Source organism: Peromyscus leucopus, chromosome 7 (assembly GCF_004664715.2).
Source record: "Peromyscus leucopus breed LL Stock chromosome 7, UCI_PerLeu_2.1, whole genome shotgun sequence".
NCBI classification, from domain to species: Eukaryota; Metazoa; Chordata; class Mammalia; order Rodentia; family Cricetidae; genus Peromyscus; species Peromyscus leucopus.
Window position 1 is genome coordinate 41588520 of NC_051069.1, and position 23040 is coordinate 41611559.

Genomic DNA, 23040 nt, shown 5'->3' on the forward strand with positions numbered 1-23040 from the left:
GGGGAGGAAAGGCAGCTAAAACCATGACCATGGGAAAAATTAGGCAGGGACTGACAAATGGGGGTTCCCGCGTGGAAGTTCTGCCAACTCTGCTCATGGCCTCTGCAATGATCTGTTCCTATTTATGAAGTACAAATACTTTAAGCAAGCTGATCAGAACTGAAGGGAACAGGAGTGGCCACAAGAGCAGCTCTTCTTGTCCAGGAGTGCTTCCAGATTACACTCCTACCTCTGTTCTCATGTCTGTGAAGTTTATTGATATATATATATATATATATATATATAAATAAAGAATCACATTAAATTCTGAGGATAGAGATTTATGTACATCCCCCTCCTTTAAAATTTAGTATGTTTAATAATTTGCTTTCTCTGTTTACTTCTTAGAATAAACTTTCTTGTTCATAACAGAGAAGGCTCAAGTTATTAATTTTATCCTAACCAATTTAGAAGAGGTATCTTTGGTTATTGCTTTTGGTATTATTTTGAATCTTACCTCTGCCCTATCATTTATGGCTCAGGATGACAAGGAACCAGTTTGCTGACCTTAGACATTGGATAAACTTGTTAAAGATGCCCACTACACCAAGGCACTTCTTAAAACCTGCCTTTGTCTCCGGACCCAACTGACTAAAATGACCCTGGCTGACTGAGCTGAACCATCTTTTCTTCTGCGGTCCCTTTTATGCGTGCACAGGCACACTACTTCTGCAATGAGCTGCTTTCCCATTTTCCACCTGTCTTGACCCCATTCATCAGCCATCACTGAAATGGCAGCAATGTGTCTCTATCTAGTCAAATTAAATATATATTAATAGGAAATAATTTCAGAAAAAAAATCAGAGGCAACCCACCACCCAGTGAGTAGCTTTATCCAGGATGCTGGCTCCTAGCTCCCAGACCTGGTGGCTTCCCCAACTGCCCTCTTTGTTTCCCGCCTGAGCCTGGTGTGATAGGGTCTGTACTCTGGAGCACCGACAGCCGCTGTTCACTGTAACAGCCTCTAGTCTGCACACACTCAATAACCAGTTCCTCCTTCTAGCCAACAGTCAATGACAACAGCAGAAAAACTTATTTCATAAAACACCAGTAAGTTATTTTAATGAGGAAAAACAAAAAACAAATCTTAGTCTCATGTTTCTATCCAAAGACACTCAAGACTAATTTTTCCCTGTCCATCCCTTCTAACTGCAACTTTATTTGTGACCATGTAATAAAGGCCAGTTTAAAGATTTAAAAAAAATTTTTTTAAATCTTTTTTAAAAAAGATTAAGCAATCAGGCTAGCAAAAAGGTACTCAATACATACTTTTCTCATATCAAACAAGCTAATATTTCAGTACAGTATTAACTATACAGAATATATACAATACACATGTTCACAAAGCAAACACTAGGCTCAGAACAGATTTGAAAAAACATGATATTCACATTGATTACAATAACTCTAAAAATGATTGTAACGTTGAAACGGCACTTAGTTTACAAAAAAGTCACAAAAATATATATATATATATGTAGTCACCAAGAACCATGGTTTCTGTAAAATACTAATAGTCAGATACTAGTATATAAAATGTGAAGTTATGACACTGTATACATTTTTTAAGGAAATCAAACAAAACAAAATTTAAGACCATTTTGTTATTGTAGGAAGTCAAACATGCCAAGTACTTTAGCTATGGCCACTGTCACCAAGTAAAGCTATACTTGAATGCGATGACGATGATGACTGGTACAGAGCTGGTGAACTGGGGACGGCACAGTGGAGAGAGATTACTGTTCTGGGAGAGGGGCAGAGGACACGGAATCACCCATTCGTCTAACTCCATTCACAGTTTCTCCTCACAAGTCCCCTCTTTGGCCTGTTTCACAGATGCCAGTTCCCCAAGAGCTGCACTGCTCTAGCTGGCAGGGTAGGAAGCTTTCCTGACCTCCAGGCTGCCAGCGACAGGCAAATATTAAAGCATGCATCAGCTACACGGACACCTGCCACTGCCTGGCAGGCTGGTGCAGTCTCTTTCTAAGCTGCTTCTATCAGAAAAGACCCCAGTTTTTAAATGGAGCCAGATTTATATATTAGCCCTGTAAAATAGTGAGCTACTGTAGCAGCAAATATGAAATTACAGAAACAAAACCCACAATTTTATTTTAAAAATTCATGTTCCATCAAAGCAATTGTTTTTACTTTTAAATTTGTCTCCCCTCAGCAGACATCTTTTCCCTATCACTGAACTTTCTGGTTTCTCACCTCAATCTGACTTTCTTATTACAGCTCTGAAAAAACATACTTCCTAAGCCTGGAAAAGCTTTAGTTTACTCTTAAAAACGGGAATATGGGAATTTTAATGTTAAAAAAAAGGTCTGTTCTAAAAGTATCTTTCACAAATATATATATTTAAATATTAAAATAGGCTACCTAAGATTTTTATAAAATGGCTTTTGAAGACAGCAGAGGCACAAAGAGGCCACATACCATCCTTCAGGTTGAACATAAGGTGCCACAAGGGTGCCTAACAAAGAGGCAGGCAATATCTAGCTGATGCAACAGGACACACCCGTATCAGCAAACTAAATACATCATTGGAACTTGGGTCAAAACCAAATTCTACCCAATCAAGGACTGCTATTTCTTTAAACAATACCTCAAACACAAGCATCAGAAGCCATCATTTTGTATAAGTAAAACAACAAATTTTACGATCTCACTTCTAAATACCCGATGCCAGTTACTCCAGGGAGCAGAAAAGCAGTGCAACTTTCCAAATCAATGTACCTTCAGTAGGAGAGACCTTCCATGACATCTGTCAGCTGAAAACTGCTACCTAAACCCAGAGACAGCATACTCACACACTTGTCACAGAAAAGACACAACACCTCCCCTGGTACAGGAGGCTGACTCCTTAGCAGCTGATGCAATGTGGTAACCAACATTCACTCCCAGGATGAGTTTTCAAGCTCTAGGTATAGTCAAACCGGCATGTGAGAAAACAAAGGAGTTTGGTAAAAGTCACGACACTCTAGCTCCTCAAATGATTACTGGTGGTTTTACCAGTAAGTCATCACAACTGAGCCCTGGGCTTTAGGCTTAATAACTTAATAACTGGTTAACTTAAAAGAGAAAGAAATCAAGGATTTGACTTTATAAACTAGGCACTAAAATCAAATAAAAAACTGAGTTTTAAACGTTTTTCTTTAATTTTTTATTTCAATTTTCAATGAATAAAAACATTAACCTTAATGTTTTCAATTATGGTCTGAATTAAGTTCTTTGTAAATTTATGTGCACAGGAAGCCTGTGTCCACTGGCGCTGGCCTGGGTCTTAGTCACAGAAACAAGGGAAGGCTCACTGCTACTCGGATCTGCCAAAGCCTAGGTTCCAACACACTGTCTCAAATCGCTATAGCAACTATTTCCAAAGTCATGGAACTATCTTTTTCTATTATAAAAATAGAATTATGATATAGGGGAAACATCTAACTTATCACTTTAGTACAAACTAACAAATAAGAAGTGCAACTCCTGGTGGTAGCTGGTTACCATTCTGTTCACAGTTCAACTCTTCCGGGCCACAGCAAAAATCTTAATCTATGTGTAATCTAGAATTCGATACCCATAGCCTGTTCCCAGCCTGTATGAGGACTGGCTCATTTCTACTTCACTGTTATCTGAACCACTACCATTTTGGCAAATCGTTTTGTGAGGATTTTTCAAATAAAAATATTACATGTCACCACATTATGTCAAAAATGACACTGAGAGATAAATACTAGCATAAACGAAAATTAAAGTATTAATTTTGATGACCTCACTTAACACCCGGGGTTAGTGACAATAAAGTCTCTGCTTCCTCAACTTTGTTCCACTGCTTCCTGGCTTCTACATATCCTCTTCGTAACCATCAAAATAGAAAAAGCTTCCGATGTCAACAACTTACCGTGAAAACCCATTTTCCTCCCCCACCTGCTTGCTCCATGTGTGAGCTTCCCTAATTCCTTCCCCTCCCCTGGTTAAGAACTCAGAAATCATTCTGTCACTTAGCTGTGTACTTCAGAGTTTTAAGGCCCTTTTGGCAGGTGAGTGATGCAGTACCATTGGAAGTTTCCAATCTGCCTGGTCATTACTCCACGAATCAAAATCTCTTGAGTTAAAGTATCAGGACTGTTCATTCGTCATCCTAAGAAACAATTCTCTGTGATACTAGTAGAGAATTGCCATCTACCGTAACATTGTATGGTAATGTACCTTATAGGAAATTCAAAGCTAACAGACTAAAGCTGATTCTGAAAACCTATACAGACACCACTAACTGCCTAAGTGGCTCCTATTAGATTAAGAGAATAAAGTAGGAGTTTTTTTTTTTTTTTTTTTTTTTTTTGAAAGGAGTGAAAGACTTAACAGAGCTTCCAAAGGAACGGGATGAGTTTCTAGAACAGGAGAGTCTGGCTCAGCAGTTTAGACAGTAATTGGGTTACCAATGTCTCAGCACATCAGAGGCACTGACCACTTTACTCTATTTTGTAAACCATTTTAACAAAATACAAGTATTTTTTGTTTGTTGGTCTTTAATAACAAAGGGCATATATCTTCACATGGAACCTATTTAAGGGTGTTAGAATGTTCAAACTAAGACCAAAATGAGGCCACTTAGACATTTTAGTTCATTTTGTTTTAACAAAATTGTGAACCTAAAACCAACCCCCACAAAAAAAACCCAAAATGTGACCTAGTAATAGAATGAATTGCAGTTCCTGGAAATAAAAATTGGGATTATTTAAAATGGCCGATTAAGAGAAAGTCATTGGAACACACCCGTGGGCAGCAACACTAAAGACTTCAAATGCACAAAATGAAAGCACTGTCACCTTTGTCCTTGTGTCAGTACAATCTCTGATGCGAAGCTCCCAAGGCCAGAATTTGGAAATGTAAAGTGTGACAAGAGCAGCTAGACCCAATATCACGGCAAAAACCTTTCTCAAGCACATCCTTTCTGTTTGGTAGTTGGGAAAAAACTGAAAACAAAAGCTTTTCTTGTATAAAATGCTTAGCTTTTTAAAAAGTAATTTATCCTGCATTCTAAAAGTTAAGCCCTTTAAATATCACAAAGTTACCCTTAGGCCTTACAAAAGATAGGTATCCTTTAATAAAGGATGCTTTTCTGTTTAGCTATCCTGGTGGCTTCTATGGAAGGGATCGTGACCGGCTTCACCTCTTCACAATGTTTTCCATATATTCTGGTGAAAAGTATACATCTAGGCATTCCTTTCTTATATCAACTTTAAATAAACCTTAAATGTTACTATATATACAATTATCTCTTGCAGCTGTGTTTCCTATAACAGGCTCAGAGACAAATGTCCTCACAAATGTAGAGTCTTAATGGAACAGAAAAAGGCCTTCGTATCACTTTATATTAAACACTGGTCAGGCACCTTTATAAAAAAGATTTGGGCAGTGGGCAACTAACCATATGTGTTTTCATGGTATATTCAAATCTCATAAAGGCTGGCTACAAGATTTGTCATCAGCAATGAAAATCCAGTGAGGAGTGTCCTTCACAGGGCGATGCCAGGGACGTCCTAACTCAACAATTCTCAAGATAGGGTAGACCGAAACACTTTCAACCCAGGAATCTGAAAAGAATTCTTCAACAGTTCATCTCTGATTGATTCTTATTTCTTTCTTCCTTTTCTTTTTTTCTGACTCTTAACAGAATAAAAAGAAAACAAAACTTGGAACCAAAACCTTAATTCCTGATCATAATTTAACCTAGTCCTTACCATACTTAAAATAGGATTCTAATATGAGTTTTAGAATTCCTTTATTAGTAGGCACAGTTTTAAAAGATCATATATGACATTAAAATAAAAATTACTAACTTTCCTAGTTGATTTTTCTGAAAGTCATATACTTATGCTGGGGAACAAATGAGCTCCTGAGTCAGATGAAGAACTGGAAATAAAGGCTAGGGTTGTATCTCAGTGAATGACCATGTGCAAATAATGGGTAAGGTCTCCGGTTCAATTCTCAATACCGAGATTAAGAAAAAAGTAGAAATAAGGTAGGAGAATATGCACAAAGAGAGACAGGGAAAGAGAGAAATTAAATTGCAGAATTAATAAACTTGAAAGAAACAAGTTACTATAATGTAAAAAGTAAGGTCTGGCATTGGAATAAAATTCAGATCATGTTTCTGACTAAGAACTATAGTTTGATCTGGGTGTGGTGACATGTGTCTATATCATGCTAGCAAGGGGATCATAAGTTCTGGACCAGCCTGGGCTACATATGATCCTGTCACAAAACAGAAGAAAGTATTCAAAGTCAAACAAAAAACATATGTTGTTTCTATTTTCTAACCCCATCAGGAGCAATCATAATGATGAACCTTAGGGTGATTTTCTATAGAGAAAAATTACTCAAAAGTTTATTATTCACGGACTCATGAATATTTCAGACCAAAGAGGCTTGATGGCACCAGATTTTAAAAAGTATATCCCAATCTAGAGTACTATATAAACTTCATCATTTGAGTAGCAAAGTTTTTAGATTTTAATCTTTATAACACGTCCCTCCCCCAATTTTTGAGTCACAGATGATCATTTACAACCTTTTATCTTTCACATTATTGCTTACATCCCGTGAAAACTATAACAGCTTTTAACAAACTTGGCAATACCTCAAAATATTTTAGAATAAGGACAATGTATTGTTTTCATATGTGATCTTGTAAACAATCTTAATTGGGTTAAGAATGTAGCCTCAAAACAGAATTCTTTTATTTTGTCCAAAACAGTACAGCATAAACATCCCCAACAATACATAAACCTATATATAAAATATATAATATCTTCAATATTTTTCTTTTATATGGCAGCACAATAGTATATGCAAGTGAAAGTACTGTTGATGGGACAAGAGGACACTTAATCTGGGCAATGTCCTAGTTAGTCAGGTATCACCATTCAAAGGCCAGGTAAACATTCATTCTAGTAAGAAAAACAGTATTAAAACAATTCCTATAAAGCTGGGGTATACATACCTCATTCTGCACCCTGGCTACTCCATGCACAGCCTGACTCCTCTCAGTCACACCTCTTAGCCTTTGGAGTGGTACTATAAAGGTACAGGAAATGCCTGCCCGATACCAATTTTTCACCATGAAAATTCATAATGGCTTAAAAAAAAAGAATATGCTGGATTTCAAAAGTTATTTACCTTCGTTTGAAAAAAAATTACCATAAATACTTCCAAAACTACAGGGTTTATAACACCCTGCATCTAGGAGTAAACATTTACTTAGGCATTGTCAAATTCTGTTTAGAAACTTCCAATGAGCCCTCTCATCTCAGGAAGGTCAACAACAACCTGCTTTCTTCTGTATCTGCTGCTGCCTACCTTTAACAATGGGAGGAAGAACTGCCATGTCTGAAATCAGATGCTTTTCCTTAAGTCTTAGAGTTTATGTTCTGTTTCAATGTTACCTTATTGTATACATACAGAAGCAATCTCTCAGCTATGAAAAAATCAAAACAAAGCAACCCTCCAATTTTAGGGCTTACAAAGGGAACTCGTCTTTGTTTGAAAAATTAAATTTAAACATATAAGACCAAGCACAGGCACTTTCCAAAAACCAAAACCAAGGAGGCCAAATCACAGAATCACTCGACAGTTATAGAAGCCAGCTCTGACTTAGGGGGGTCTTCTCTGGGAGCCTCAGCATGAGCACTGGTCTTTGGTTGCTCTTGCACTTCCTCCTCCTTTTCTGCAAGCCCACCAAGAGACCCCAAGGGGAAAGAGCTTTCACAATTCTGGGTTGAGGAGACCTGTGAAATCACAGGCATTTGAACAGAAGAGTTGCTTTCAAAAGTGTGTTCTCCAAGATCATACTGAACAAGAGTCTCTTCTTGCTCCTGGTTTAAGTAGTCCGGCACTAAGAAATCACTAAACGAAAGGCAAAGGATAAAATACAGAATTAATTTTCAAACTAAAATAAAGAAATGTCATTTATAAAACAAGATTGGGACTTTTGGTTTCACTAATTCTTCAATGAAGCTATTAATAAATAATTTTCCTGAATATGAACTGAAGTCATTCAGTAGAAAGCAAAGTGCATCCCAGCTCCCTATGAGCAATAAAAAGGATTAATGATCACTTCCAATGGTTCTCTGGACACATCAATGGTCTTTCTGAATCTACATACAGGAGTCTGTATATATATGTATGTAAGTGGCATTTCACTAAAGCAACAATCATGTGACTAATGTAAATGCTTAACTTTTCTTGGAATACTGAGTACAAGGTATATATAAACCTACCTTTATATTACCAACTGGATGTATGTTAGCTAAGGAGCTAAGTCCTTATGCATAGATGACCTTACATATATTCTACTATGTGAAGTCAAAAGATGGAGAAAACAGTGTTCACTTTGCTAGTAGATTTAGTATATGGAAACAATAATAAATTACCTTTTAATAAGAATTTGGAAAGAATCTCTTATTATAAAATAAGTCAGATACTTTAAACTTTCATTGCTGTGCTGGGCGGTGGTGGTGCATGCCTTTAATCCCAGCACTCAGGAGGCAGAGGCAGGTGGATCTTTCTGAGTTTGAGGCCAGCCTGGTCTACAGAGTTAGTTCTAGAACAGCCAGGACTACAGAAAGAAACCCTGTCTGGAAAAACAAAACAAAAAAACCAAAAACTTTCATTGCTGAACTTAAGAGGATATTATACTAGACCTGTCAATAACATACATTTGAGGTGGCCACTTAATAATTTGAGCATGCAGTATTAATAAAATGTTTGTCTGCAAAGCAATTTCTAATGTCTTGTGCTATATTTCCTAAAAAGTCTTCATGGATTAGACAAGAGTAGTATAAGATACAGGGCCCTATATTATATGGGAGTAGTGAAACTGGACTATTTTATTCCTAAACAACTATGTTTAATAAGTGTATAATCTTGCTTTAGTAACAGTAACTACACATTTAGAGTTAGAAGTGATTAAATAAAATAAATGCCCATCAGAAGGGAAAAACTAAATCTATCCATGAATAATTTGCAACTGAAAAGATTTAAAAAATGAAGGTTAATTAAAAACTTTAAGTTAGAAGGATTTCTATATTTGAGAAACTAAGGGTTTCTACAGAGGTAGAATTCCTAGCAAGTATTAAAAACCACACATAATAGAGTTTATCTACAGGAGGACTTAGATAAACAGGAGACTTACTGGATCTAATTATATCCCTGGTAACAGTTCAACAATGTTTTTATTGATAAATGATATTCTTCTTTTTTTAAAAAAATTTATTTATTTATTATGTATACAGTGTTCTGCCTGCATGTATGCCTGCAGGCCAGAAGAGGACATCAGATCTCATTTTGGATGGTTGTGAGCCACCATGTGATTGCTGGGAATTGAACTCAGGACCTCTGGAAGAGCAGCTAGTGCTCTTAATCACTGAGCCATCTCTCCAGCCCCGATAAATGATGTTTTTTATATAAGATTTTAATTTTTTTTTTCTGTTTCTTTTTTCAAGACAGAGTTTCTCTGTGTAGCCCTGGCTGTCCTGGAACCACATCTTGTGGAACAGGCTGGCCTCAAACTCAAGAGATCGGCCTGCCTCTGCCTCCGGAGTGCTGGGATTAAAGGTGTGTGCGCCACCATCACCACCATCACCACCTTGCTATATGAGACAGTAAAAGGGAGGGTTGGTGCTGAAGAACTTGGCTAGCAGCTAGAGTCTGGCTGCACATTACTAAGATGTACCTGACATGGTATATCTGCTAGTAAGATCTAGTTAAGATCCAATATAGAAATTTATTTAACTTCATTAAAAAAAAATCCAAGAGGACAAATAGTCTTCTGTGGGGATATTGTTACTCTTTATTTTGCAGAAGTATTTTTAATACCAACTATAAAACATATATGACTTTATCATTTAAGAGACCTTTAGCAAAATCTCATCAGATCAGGAGATCAGAGTATGTATGCACAGTGGCAACTGAAAATGAAGGAACTAACTGCTGGCAGCCTGATAATACAACAGCAGGTTGCCCTAGCCGCAGGAGAGTTTAGAAAGCAGTTTTCCTGATTGGGTTTTCACTGTGCACCTCACCTGCTCTGGAAGTAGTTTGCTAGCTCTGATGCTTCATGGTTCAGACTCCTCAGGTGCACGATTAAATTTCCAGAGTTGGTGAACATGGCGCCACATGTTTTGCACTCGTAAATCCGAGGCTTGCGGATAATGTGCCGGGAAACCCTCATATGGTGTTTATATTCCCCGAAGGAAGTGAAAGTGGCACTACATATCTGGCACCGGAAACAGCGTTTACCTTCATGCTTTAGGCGATGCATCTTTAGCGAGTAAGCCCTGGTGAACTTTTTTCCACAGCGGTCACACTGAAATGGTTTAATTCCTATAAAACAAAATAGCAAAATACCATCTGAGAAACAAAATAAACTGGAAGGTCACAAAATCTCACATTTCTAAATAACAATTTTATAACAATAATTGAAAAAAAAAACTGCCAATAAAACAGACTCTAACATATTTCAGAGGTGTTCCAGAATATTCCAAGTCACCAGAGCTTAAAATAAGGGAAGATAGGGAGGAGACAGGTAAGTAACATGTCCTGAATTGTTCTCTGAATGGTCTTCTAAGTCGTGTATCCAGAAACTTCCAAAGTTAATCATCCTAGTTAGCTTTAACTGTTAGCATGACAGCAGCTAGAGTCACATCAGAACACCATCTCAACTGAGGAACTGCACCTCAGATTCGCTCGCATCTATCTCTGTGGGGGACTGTCTAACTGATGGAGGAAAGCCCAGCCCTCTGTGGGCAGCACCCCTCTCCAGAGTGCAAACTGGGAAGGAAGTGCTTGTGAGTGAGCCAGCAAGCAGCACTCCAATATGGTTTCTGGGTTTGTTGGTTCCTGCCCTGATTTCCCTAAATGATGGACTGTGGCCTGTAAAAGAAAATAAACCCTTTTTCCCCTAAGTTTCTTTTGGTTAGAGTGTTTTACCACAGCAATGCAAAAAAAACTAGAACATTAGTTACTGTATTTGCTGTGGTGCTGGGGAGCCACTCCAGGGCCTTATGAACACTAGGCAAGCATCCTACCATGGAGTCAAACCTCTAGCCACAAACCTCTAGTAAACTATACCATTTAGCTACCCAAGTCCCCAATAACAAAATATACTTCATTAGAGAGGTTTACACTGAAACCTGTCTGTGATGACTCCTGTAGGAGATGGGCCTCTGGGCATGTCTTTGAAGGCTTATCGTGATTAAGCTAATTGCTGTGGGAAGATCTAGCTCAATTGCCAGTGGAATCTCTCCCAGAGCAGGGAATCCTGGACTGTCCAGATGAATACTCCCATGCATGCATTAGTCACCGCTTTCTGCTTTTCACTGGATCCATGACTGTTCTCAAGTTCCTGCTGCTAGGACTTCCTTGCCATGATGGACTTACTGTAGCCTGAAATTGTGAGCCAAATAAAACCTTTCTCCTTTAAGTTGCTTTTCTCAGGGAATTTTATCACAGCAACAGGAAAACTAAGATATTACATTAGACAGAAATAAGAAAAATGAAAAACTCTAACATCTATGTATGTAATGATTATGATAGGTGAATTAGCTTTTGAATGTTTAGCATTGTTAGATATTAATAAGGGAGTTTTGTTCTTGGTGTAACAGCCATGGCTGTCCTGGAACTTGATTTGTAGACCAGGCTGGCCTCAAACTCAGAGATCCACCTTCCTCTGTCTCCCAAGTGCTGGGATTATATGCATGCACCACCATGCCTGGCTTAATAATGGAATTATAAAGTATATTAACAGTCACTATATTATAGTCACTATCACGATTGAGGGGGGTTAAAACTCTGTAAAACCACCTGTGGATTGAATACGATCCCAAGACCTACCTATCTAGAGAAGGAGAAAGAAGACACAGCTGAAAGCAGCAGCAAAGGTCTCTGGTCCCTAGGGTCAGTGTTGTACTGTTTACCTTTATGTCATCAGTATGCACAAGCTTCACTAAACTGCCTACACATCCATCCAACATCTTTTTTCCTATTAAAAAATACTACAAAGCTGACTACTCAAAACCAGAGACTGACAGAATTAAAAGAAAATGTGAACTCCTTTAAGAGTCTTTTATTTGGAAAAACATTCAAAATTACAGAGAAACTCCAAGAATCTATGTATAGTTTTTTTTTTATTCTATTTGCATTTGTACTTTTCTCATTTATAAACATGTACCTAACATACCCAGTATCTGTTAACTTGTTTATTGACCACACATACTGCTTCTAAGCCTTAATCAGAATACCTGATACTTGTGGCAAATGTTTTCCAACATTTCAAAGAGACCACAGCTAGCCAACCTGGTCTTATCTGACTTCTCAGGATTTTTAACTTTTTTTTCCTGTTCTCTAATAACCTCTTTCATCTCACTCACCCTTTCCCGCTCCCTGGGTGCCCTTCCCCCTTTTCTTAAATGGAATCTTTATTATTAAGTTTAGGCTGGCCTCAAATTCTGGATCTTCCTGCCCCAGTCTCTTGAGTGGTGGGATTACAGGCATGTGTCACTATGCCCAGCACAAATTCTATTTTCATTGGGATCACAAAGTATAATGTTCTGGCATGCCCCCTTATGCATTAACACGGAAGGTAACATTACCTGAGTGAATAAGCATGTGCTGTTTTAGGTTCTGAATGCGGGTGAATCGAACCCCACAGGTCGGACACTGGAAAGGTCTGTCGGGACCATTTGGACTTGGTCGCTCTGTACTGCTGGTAGAAGGAGCAATGTAGAGTTGGTAGGGATACTGAACATTTTCCAATCTAAAAAAATAAACCAAAGAAGGCAACCAGGCTCTGATTTTTAAGTTGAATACACATCTCTGCAGCCCAATTCTAAATGAACAGAGGAAAAATAAAGACTTTTACAAAGATTTTCACTTAAAAAAATTTGTTAAGCAATGTTACTGTCCAAAATGCCCGCATCCCTAGTACGGATGCAAAACCCCATAGAACATATCACAAGCTATTTTACCTTAGATATCCTTCAATTTCTTGAATTTCTTCCTTTCTGATGTTTTAATTTAGGCCTTTATCATATCCCCCATTTAAATCTTGCTACAACTGTTTTCTTCAGAATAAATTCTCAACCCCTACAATGTGTTCAAAACTACTTATATATGAACTATCTTCTCATATCTAGCTCATTTCTGATCATACTCCCACTCCCCAAAATATACTTTATGCAAAATAATTCCTCTAACGTGCCTGCCATAGGCTGTGTTTTCCCACACTGCATTTTCTCTACAAGCCTATCTCCTTTGCTTAGGTGGTATCCACTCATTTATAAAACGTAGCTGAGTCAGGGCCTCCTCTTCTGGCACACCTTCACTGAGTGATTGCTTAAGTAGGTAATTCCCTATACACAGCACAAACTCCCTGCAGATTACTTTTGGTGATCTCCTTCCCTATCTATCTTCAACTTCTTTTCTTCCCTGAAAACTCAACAGAGCTCGCAAGACCAAAGGCTATTTCATCTCTATATTCCCATGACTTAGCACAGTATTTAATAAAGAATAGACAGCTTGATTACTATTTAAAATTAAGGAATAAGGACACTTGCACCTATTTATGCCTTTACTAATTAACTGAAATGATTTTGGTTCATAATTTTCCAGGTTTAGCTACTGGACAATCTTTGAGTCCTTCAAGTTTTCAGCAAATACAGGTATTAAGACTGTTCTGCACTCTGTATGAGGAATAATTCATTCAGTGAGATCTATATTCAGTGCTGAGAACAAGCAAATAATCAGAAAAGGACCAGAAGGTAGAGAATTAAATCAGGAAGATCCAACAATGATTGGGTGCTGGTTTAAACTGGAGGTCAGAGAAGGCCTCCTTGAGAACTGACATGTCAATCATCTGAAGGTCACAGTCAGAAAGGGGACTGGAGAAATGACTCAGCTGTTAAGAGTACTGGCTGCTCTTCCAGAACCTGGGTTTGAGTTCCTGCACCCACATAGCACCTCCCAACCATCTGAAACCCCAGTTCTAGGGGATCTAATGCCCTCTTCTGGCCTCGGCAGGTACCAGCAGAGATGTTGTATACAAACATACAGGCAGGCAAAACACCCATATACATAAAATTATTTAAAAAAAAAAAAAGTGTCAAAAGAGTGGAAATCAGAGGAGAAAACATTTTAAGCAAAGGTTATGAAATAGGTAGGAACAATATGGAAAGTTTTAAGAATTGATGGGGGCCAGGTAAATTTGAATCATGTAGGACTTTATAAACAGCAAGGAATTTAGATTGATTTATTTTTGTTTCTCCATGTAGTCCTGGCTCTCCTGAAACTCACAGAGATCTGCCTACCTCTGCCTTTAATCCCACCTGGGATTCAAGGTGTGTCCCATCACCACCCAGCAAGAATTTAGTTTAAGTAAAAATCGTGACATCTTAGTTAAAAATGAAATGAAATGATCTGGTAGTACATGGAGACTGGACTTAAGAAATGGAAGAATGCAATCAGGGGTCAATTTCAAGACTACTATGGTAGTCAGGAGAAATACAGTGGTGACTTAAACCAACATGGCTGTAGTACAGAGGAAAAGTCAACTAAGGATTTGGAAGACAGAGTTGAAAGGACTTAAAAGATTAAATACAGAGAGACAAAGTGAGAAGTGATGAGGGGAAAAAGGATAATATACAGTTCTCAGAAGCAAACTGTAGCAAGCAAGAAAGCAATCATTCTACATAAGGTAAGGGGTCCAGGCAATTTTTGGTAATGAACAAAACTGTAAAGTCTCAATAAATTTCTCACACAAGTTTGAATGTAGAGCCCTAAGCACAATCTTCATGAGAAAAGGCACACTATGTTGGTACTAACCTGTCGTCGTCATCTGCATGAGCATTGGTGCTAGAAGTACTTTGAAGTGTAGGCAACCCCTCTGTAACTCCTTCATCTACTGAGCCTGCGAAAAGGGTTTTTAAGAGGGACAGTTGTTAATGCCTGGTGCAAATAAGCCAAGATGTTAACTGCAAGCCACAGATATAATCCTCTAACTTATCTAATGCTTGAATCCTATTAAAAAGTAGTAATGTGGCAGGGCTGTGGTGGCGCATGCCTTTAATCCCAGCATTGGGAGGCAGAGGCAGGTGGATCTCTGTGAGTTCAAGGCCAGCCTGGTCTACAGATATCCAGGACAGGCACCAAAACTATACAGAGAAACCCTATCTCGGGGGAAAAAAGAAGAAAAAAATAGTAATGCTTATATTTTATTTTTGATTAAATGTGTGTTCTAAAGCCAGCAAGATGATTTAATAAATGCAGCTTTGTTTTAATATTTAAATTCAGGTATATTTCAGGTATATTTAATAGGAACCTTGGGAAAATAAGCAGAACAATTTAAATGCAAACTGATATCCACATAAAATTAAATGATACTTTTAACCATTATTTAAGAAAGCATTTGATAATTTATATCTTTTAAGAGTTACTTTATTGTCATACACAATTTTTACAGAAAATTTAAAAGACAAGGGTCTATACAAACTGAGAGATGGCTCAGTGGTTAAGAGCACAGAAGACCTGGGTTCAATTCCCAGCACTCACATGATGGCTCACAACTGTCTCTAACTCCAGTTCCGGGACAACAGACAACCTTGTCTGGCCTCTGAGTACACCAGAACACAGGTGGTGCAGAGACACAAGCAGGCAACACACCCACACATAAAGTAAGTAATACTGGAAAAAAACTAAAAAGACACAAAGTCAACACCTAGGTGGCCTCTATACCAGTACCCACATTCTACAGGTCCCCATTGATCAGGAACCTTCCTTCCTCCAACAGCCAGTCCTTTTTATGGTTGTCATCTGGCCTCCCCACCCTTTAAAAGTAATCTTTTTATCAACATATTTACCAAACATGCTGTCACAGGCCTTTGTCCCACTCAACAGTGACAAGGTTGGCTGTGGTTATGCTAGTGACTACATGGCACCTATGTCTGAGCTATATACTCTTTGATATTAATGGGAAAGCTTGTCAATCCATTAAAAACAATACAATTTAGTATCTTGGTTTACTTGCACCAAAACAAAAAACAAAAACCCCACAAAAAAGTTTAGTGTTGTCTAGCTATAAGCTTTATAATATACAAGTTGAATTACATATTCACACATATTCATATACTGTATTTATTCTTGGGGCTTGCTCCTTCAGACACTGTAGACATAGTTATGTTGTTATATATCATTAGTTTATTTTCATTGTTACTGAATAGTAATAACCTATTCCCTTGTGAGGGCAGTATAAACTATGCTGCTGTAAATGCTCTTACAGAAGGAATTAATGCACATATGTATGCTTCAAATTTCCCTGCTCTACCGGGTTGGAAACGATATACTTCCTATTGTTTTTACTGGTTATCTTAGTCATTACGTATACACTCGGCTGGGGTGTAGCTCATTAGTAGCTTAGAAGTTAATCAAATGCCTAGCATGGACAAAGCCTGGGTTCTGTCCCTAGCAACATCTTCTCCCTTGGGCAGGATGTAACTTACTAAGTCTAATCAAACCTTTACTACTTCCTACATAATACAGAGGGCCAACAGCTTAAACTCCCTGTCCTACCTGCCTCAATTCTGGAACCAATTTCTGGTATTTTGTATGATTAGGCCTACAGATATTACTGCTGTGTTGTGTAACTAATACTTACATTTCTTCATGCATTTGGTGAGTTTTTGGGGGGATGGTGTGAAGGTGGGTTAAAGATAGGGTTTCTCTATGTAGCCTTGGCTGTCCTGGAACTCACTCTGTAGACCAGGCTGGCTTTGAACTTAGAAAAATTAGCCTGCCTCTGCCTCCTGAGTGCTGGGATCAAAGGCATGAGCCACCACTGCCCGGCACCTGTTCTTAAATATGAAACCTATTTGTGCTTAATTCTGCCTGAAGGCCATTCTTAAAATCGTCTAGTGATGATTTGATGAAATTTAAAAAAAGTACCCATCTGAAAACATCTTCATTTTATTTTTGAGGCAGTGTCTCATGGAGTACATGGTGGCAGAATTATACACCAAGAACTCAGAAGGCTAAGGCAGGGGCATCGCTTCATCTTTTTGAGATATCTGAACCTCCTGTATTCCTGCCGCTGCCTCCTGAGTGCTGGGATTACACAGTAGGTCACTATGCCTGGTTTTATGCAGCACTGGTGATTAAACCCAGAACTTCCTGTATGCTAGGCAAGCCCTTAACCAATGAAGCAATATTTCCATCCTTCATTTTCACTATTGAGCTCACTATATGGAACAATTTAGAATGGCAGTTACTTTTCTTAGGGCAATACCCCACAAGGTTCTGACACTTCTTTTTTTTCTTTATTTTTATTTTATGTGCATTGGTGTTTTGCTGTGGATGTCAGGTGCCTTGGGACTGGAATTACAGACAGTTTTGAGCTGCCATGTGGGTACTGGGAATTGAACCCAGGTCCTCTAGAATAACAATCAGTGCTCTTAACCACTGAACCATCTCTCCAGCCCCTTTATTTTTTCCTGTATCTAGGTTTTTTTTTTTTTTATTATTCCTGTTTGATATTGAAAACTCTCCAATATTCTCTCTTCTATTTATATGTTTTCCCATGCCCTTCTTTCTCTAATATAATCTCTATTTTCTCTTTTTGTCTCTTCTCAACAAAACATTAATTTGGTTTGTTTTTAGATTCTCAACTGTCTTTTGTTAAATCCAATCTGTTGCCAAAACATTCACTGAGATTATAATTTTGTTTTTAGCTAGAATTTTTCTTTTAAATCTGTTCTCATTTTGTGTATAATTCACTGTTCTCTGCAATCATTGTTCAAACCCGTTAACTGGCTTTCTAGTTTTTTCTACAACATATTTCTACTTCATCTCTTCCTTGTAGATGTGTCTCTCTGTTGCCTTGTTCTCTTGCTTACCTGGTTGTTTGTGGCCTTTTCTGTCTTTTAAAATCATTTGTAAAGGACCAATTTGCTGGGGTTAGGGTAAATATGACCTCTTTTAGAGCTTTACACTTGCTTCTGCTAAGTTCTTGAGCATGACTGTGATTCCTTGGCCTGTTCATATGTTGCATAACCAAGATGATTATATGTAAAAGTTATCTAGTCAGTGACTACTTTTCAGGAAAGTGTTTTTTTCTCTTTCATAGGCATGTATGTGTAGGCTAGAGGTAGACACCTGGCTCTTCCTTAAACTCTACCTTACATACCAAACTCAGCAAAGTCACTCACTTGAAACCGAACTCACCAATACAGCTAGTGCAGTGTAGCTTGCTCTGGGAGGGTGGAGCTGGTTGCCATGTCTTCTAAGCAATTACAAACTCTATGCTTGCTTCCTTTATGTGGGTAGTGGTAGATCTGAACTCTGGCAAATGCTTTACCTACTGAATTATCTCCCCAGTTCCCTCTTTCTTCTAATCTGTCAACTGCCAAAGGACTGTTAGTCTCCAAGAGTTTAAAATACAAGGAGCAGGTTTAGTTCTAGGAATCCAGTCTTTTAAAGGGAGCAACCTAAGACTGAAAACTCTCACCTCAACCAGAGATTCTAATACTAGTTGTACTTTTCTTAAAATTATAAGGCCCATAACTGGGAGGTGGTGGAGCATGCCTTTAATCCCAAAACCCGGGAGGCAGAATTTGGAGCCAGCCCGGTCCACAGAGTGAGTTCCAGGACAGTCAGGGAAGGCTACACAGTGAAACCCTGTCTCGAAAACCAAGAAAAACAAAAATGACAATGAAACCCTCCAAAAAATTATAAGGCCCTTTCAGTGTGGGGGCAGGGTTCTCACATGGCCCCGGTTGGCTCTCAAATCCCTTACATAGCAGAGGTTGGCCTTTAACTTCTGATCCTTCCGCCTCACCTCTCAGTGCTGGGAGTACAGGCATATTGCTTTGCCCAGCTGAAAATCTACAAGTTTTGATTATACAACAGAAGACCTCACTTATTCTTTCAGAGAAAGGGAAAAAGGACGAGCAAGGACACAGGAGGAGTTCTAGAGAGCTAGAAAAGCTACTAGAGAAGACTAGAAAAATAACCTCTTCTAGTAAAGAATAACAAACACGCATGATGCCTAACTGTGAGAGTCTCCTAGAGTTTAAAAGACAAGGAGGTTTAGTTCTGAACAGATGGTTCACGATGACTACTCCCTCAAGGAGGCAAAAACCTGAAAGTGGAGCTGTATCAACATTCCCTGTTTCCCATTCTAAACCTTTTCAGAATAAGCACAGCCCAATGCACGCCTACTCTAAACAATACACCAGCGGTGTTGAGTACAGCAAGGAGGCACTGTCATAGCATACACCAGGCTTTCTTGGTTATGTCCAGCCATTCTTTCATGACCAACAGCAGGTTATTTGGAAGATTGCTGTTGAGAGTTCAAAATGAGAAGCCCTTTGGGTCACTGTGACAAAAGCCTCAAGTAGATACTGCAGCACGGACAGGCAAAGCCAGTGTTCACAAGATGGATAGTAGCTGAGACACAAGACCTGTGATGCTCAAGCAGGCTCCAGAGGTAAAATCCAGGCTTTTGAAGAGTACTGGACACCAGTACTTCTGACTCGCTGCGCTACTTGCTATCATAGACAACTCAATTTTCTTGCCAATAGGCCTCTAAGGGACAAAAAGGGGAAACTTATTGTATCTGCCATACCTACCTAGTAGTATTTGAGTTCCATCTCACTAACTTGTAAGTCGAGAGTGTTAGAATAAAGCTGCCTTGTTGTTATTCTTGAAATGCAAAGACACAAGGTTGCTGGTGAGGTTCACAATCATGGCCTTCCTTCATGGTCTTGACTGACTATCTAGCTCTAGGTCAGGACAAGACACCAGTGTGAGTACTTCATGACCAGTGAGGCCATATACCCACGTAGGATATCATTCGGGTCCTCTTCCATTTTGGCTAGGACATACTCATGTGGTCCTCATCTTCAACACTGTGGGAAAGCAGGGCCAGAAGTCCTATCTGAAAATGTAGTTCATCTGGCAGTTCTTGTAAGGCAGAGAAGGCTGCAGTGTTTATCAGGTTGCCTGGCTAAGCACTTCAGATGTTCATCATGGTGACAAATGGAGCATTTCTGACTGCAGAGCCAGGGAGCTGATGTTGCCCAGCACAAACAGTATTTTGCATCCAGGAATTTGACAAAGAATTTCACAAAGGTCTTAAATGAAAATACTGGCTCTAGTGATCTGTAAGCCATTTGGGGTTGGGGTCCTTCCAATCATTTTATTTGGTATCTCTTTGATAATCTTTTCAGGTTATTAAAACACTTTTAAAGTGACATTTTAAAATACAGATTCTGTTGCTTGTAATAGAACAGTGGATTCAAATAACCTAGCTTCACCAGGTAATGAAAAATGAGCTGTGTTGCATAATGAACAAGCCTAAGCCCCCCAAGACAGGGTCTTTCTATGTATCCCTGGCTGTCTTGGAACTCTCTATATACACCAGGCTGTTCTCAAACTCAAAGAGATCCTGCCCCTGCCTCCTGAGTGCTGGGATTAAATGTGTGTGCCACTACACCCAGCTGGCCATATTTTAATGAAAGTTTACAAATTCTAGTTTTAACCATTTATGTAATAATTATATGTATATAAATATATAACATACATGGCATTTCCTTCAGATACAAAGTTAGAATCTAGTATTTCAGTTTTTCTCTTCAGACTATTTGAACTTGTTTTGTATTACTAGGAAACAAGCATATGTTCCACTTTATTTTTTTTAAGCCTAGGCATGGTGGTGCACACCCTTAATCCTAGTACTCATGAGACCGAGGCAGGCCAATTTCTGAGTATGAGGCAAGTAAATTTCTGAGTTTGAGGCCAGACTGGTCTACAGAGCCAGTTACAGGACAGCTAAGACTAAACCAAGAAATGTTGTCTTGAAAAACAACAACAAAAAAGCCTAACCGTATCCCTTTTAATGTATCCAAAATTACTATAATCATTTGTGTTGGAAAATCTGTGGTAAGCACACATTTTTCCTTGACTTCTTAAATAAAGAATACAATTTTTTTTTTGCTTGCTTCTTGATTCAAAGCATCCATCAAGGATACCAATTATTATTATTACAAGGATACCAAGTACAAATGTATTGTGTACATCCTAATACACAGATTACTGGAGACTTGTGTAAGTAGACAGGGCTTTATGCCTGTCTTCAATTGTACCTCCATTCTACTCTACTGATTCTGTACATGCCTTCTCCTTTCCCTGTTTCCTTACTATTAAATGGGTATGTTTGCCCTCCATGTCTACTTAATTCAACTTATCTCTGGGTCTTCTGACTTTTTTTAAAATCTTGATTTAGGGTAGAAAACCAGATAATACAGCATTTTGTTGCAGAACTGCTCACTTATTTTCACTCCATTCTCTCTTTTATTCCTTAGAGAATAGGAATATGAACAAAAATAAATTTCATAAAAATTTTCCTGATAAGCTTTTGCCAACAACCATATACCAGTAATTGTATGAACTGGAATTTGATGACTTAACAGCAAGCTGTAAAAGTTAATGACTGGTAATATTTCTTAAATTATTAAAATTTAATCTTAATGTAATTTTTTGGTTTGGCGGTATGACATTTAGTGTTAAGAGTAAAATCCACAAAAGGCACTGGGTTCCACTTTACTCAGAAGCAGTTAAGGATAGCTGAGAATTCTGGACAGACTCTTCTCCCCTTGAAACAGTGAAGTTGATTTGTAGCCACAATCAGCTTGATTTGGAAAAAGCTGGCTTATAAAATCAACCCACCCTTTCGACAGACAATAAGGAATGGTATACAACGTGGCTTCTGTTGCATCCGAACTCATCAGACATACCAGAGCAAGGAAAGGGTAGAAAACTCCTTTATTTGTAACCCACAAAGTGGTAGATACCAAGTAGTACAGTGGCAGAGCCCTTCAGAGACCTTTCTACTGGTCTGTCATCATGGAAGACAGGGCAGATGCCTGTGGACTACCCGTGCGGCTTCAGCATGGCTTGGTTTCCACACGGCTGACAGTCTATTTAAATGTCTGTCCACCTGTCCCCGTTTGGACCTTCCTGTTCTGGCTTTGTCCTTTCACCTTGCAGTGGACTCAATTCTGCATTTCTGCTTTCAAGCCTCTAGGCCGTGGCAGCAGCTTCTCCCCTGTGGCTGTTCTTGGGATCTTACTTTACCAGTACAGACTCTTCTTGCATTTCTATCAGTCTATTTCTGAAACCTCTGCTGTAGCCTATTATAATCATTCTGTAAATCACATATATACATATACAGAGATACATTTACTATGTGTTGCATGATACAGAAGTAATATTAATGATTAAAACTGGAATGAAAGAACATGTATGCTGGGTAGTGGTGGCACACGCCTTTAATCCCAGAACTCAGGACACAGAACTCTGAGTTCGAGAACAGCCTGTTCTATAGACCAAGTTACAGGACAGTCAGGACTGTTACACTGAGAAACCCTGCCTCAAAATAACAACCAACCAAATAAACAAACAAAAGCAACCACCAAAAACATATATTCACCTTATCAGTTACAAAAGGCAGGTGAGATTATCTGGCAAATTGCAATAATTGAAACTGTTACATCTTGTGACATTACTGGGAATCAATAAACTCAGACATTGTTTCTAGTATAGTGTGTTAAGGACAAGAGGGCTGAGGATCTAGTGATAGTATTTGCACATGCAAAGCCCTACATTCATTGCCTAGTGTCAAGTGAGAAAAGGAAAAGGAGAAAGAGGAGAGGGAAAGAAAAAAGCAGCCTTAACATTCAGGACCAGACCAGATCCCCGCAGGAGCAGGCCTAATGCCCTGGGTTAGGCCACAGTATTTTTCTGCTAGACATAACCTCACGAGGCAACAACATCAGATGGTTCCTCCGTGACTCTTACTAAAGGTAAGGAAGGGGGTGGAAAAGTGCAGACAAAACAAGGTAACTCTGCAGTTACAACAATATCCATATCCTTCTCCTCCCTTATTGACACTGTGAA

The 23040-nt window shown here is 38.6% G+C and overlaps 1 protein-coding gene across 4 annotated transcripts in view; it reads right to left on the reverse strand.

Annotated features, from left to right (window-relative positions):
* Nucleotides 1-1071: 1071 nt before the first annotated feature.
* Zbtb44 (zinc finger and BTB domain containing 44) overlaps nucleotides 1072-23040 on the reverse strand; it is a 63503-nt gene continuing 41534 nt past the window's right edge. The window contains exons 3-6 of one of the 4 annotated variants that reach the window (XM_028858988.2): nucleotides 14917-15001; nucleotides 12690-12802; nucleotides 10122-10422; nucleotides 1072-7944 (exon numbers count right to left, since the gene is read on the reverse strand). In XM_028858988.2, the coding sequence (XP_028714821.1) occupies nucleotides 7662-7944; nucleotides 10122-10422; nucleotides 12690-12802; nucleotides 14917-15001 (782 nt within the window). In that variant the 3' untranslated portion in view covers nucleotides 1072-7661. Of the gene's footprint in view, nucleotides 7945-10121; nucleotides 10423-12689; nucleotides 12926-14916; nucleotides 15002-23040 lie in introns of all 4 variants that reach the window. The other 3 variants (XM_037207657.1, XM_028858989.2, XM_028858987.2) reach the window with 3 other exon arrangements.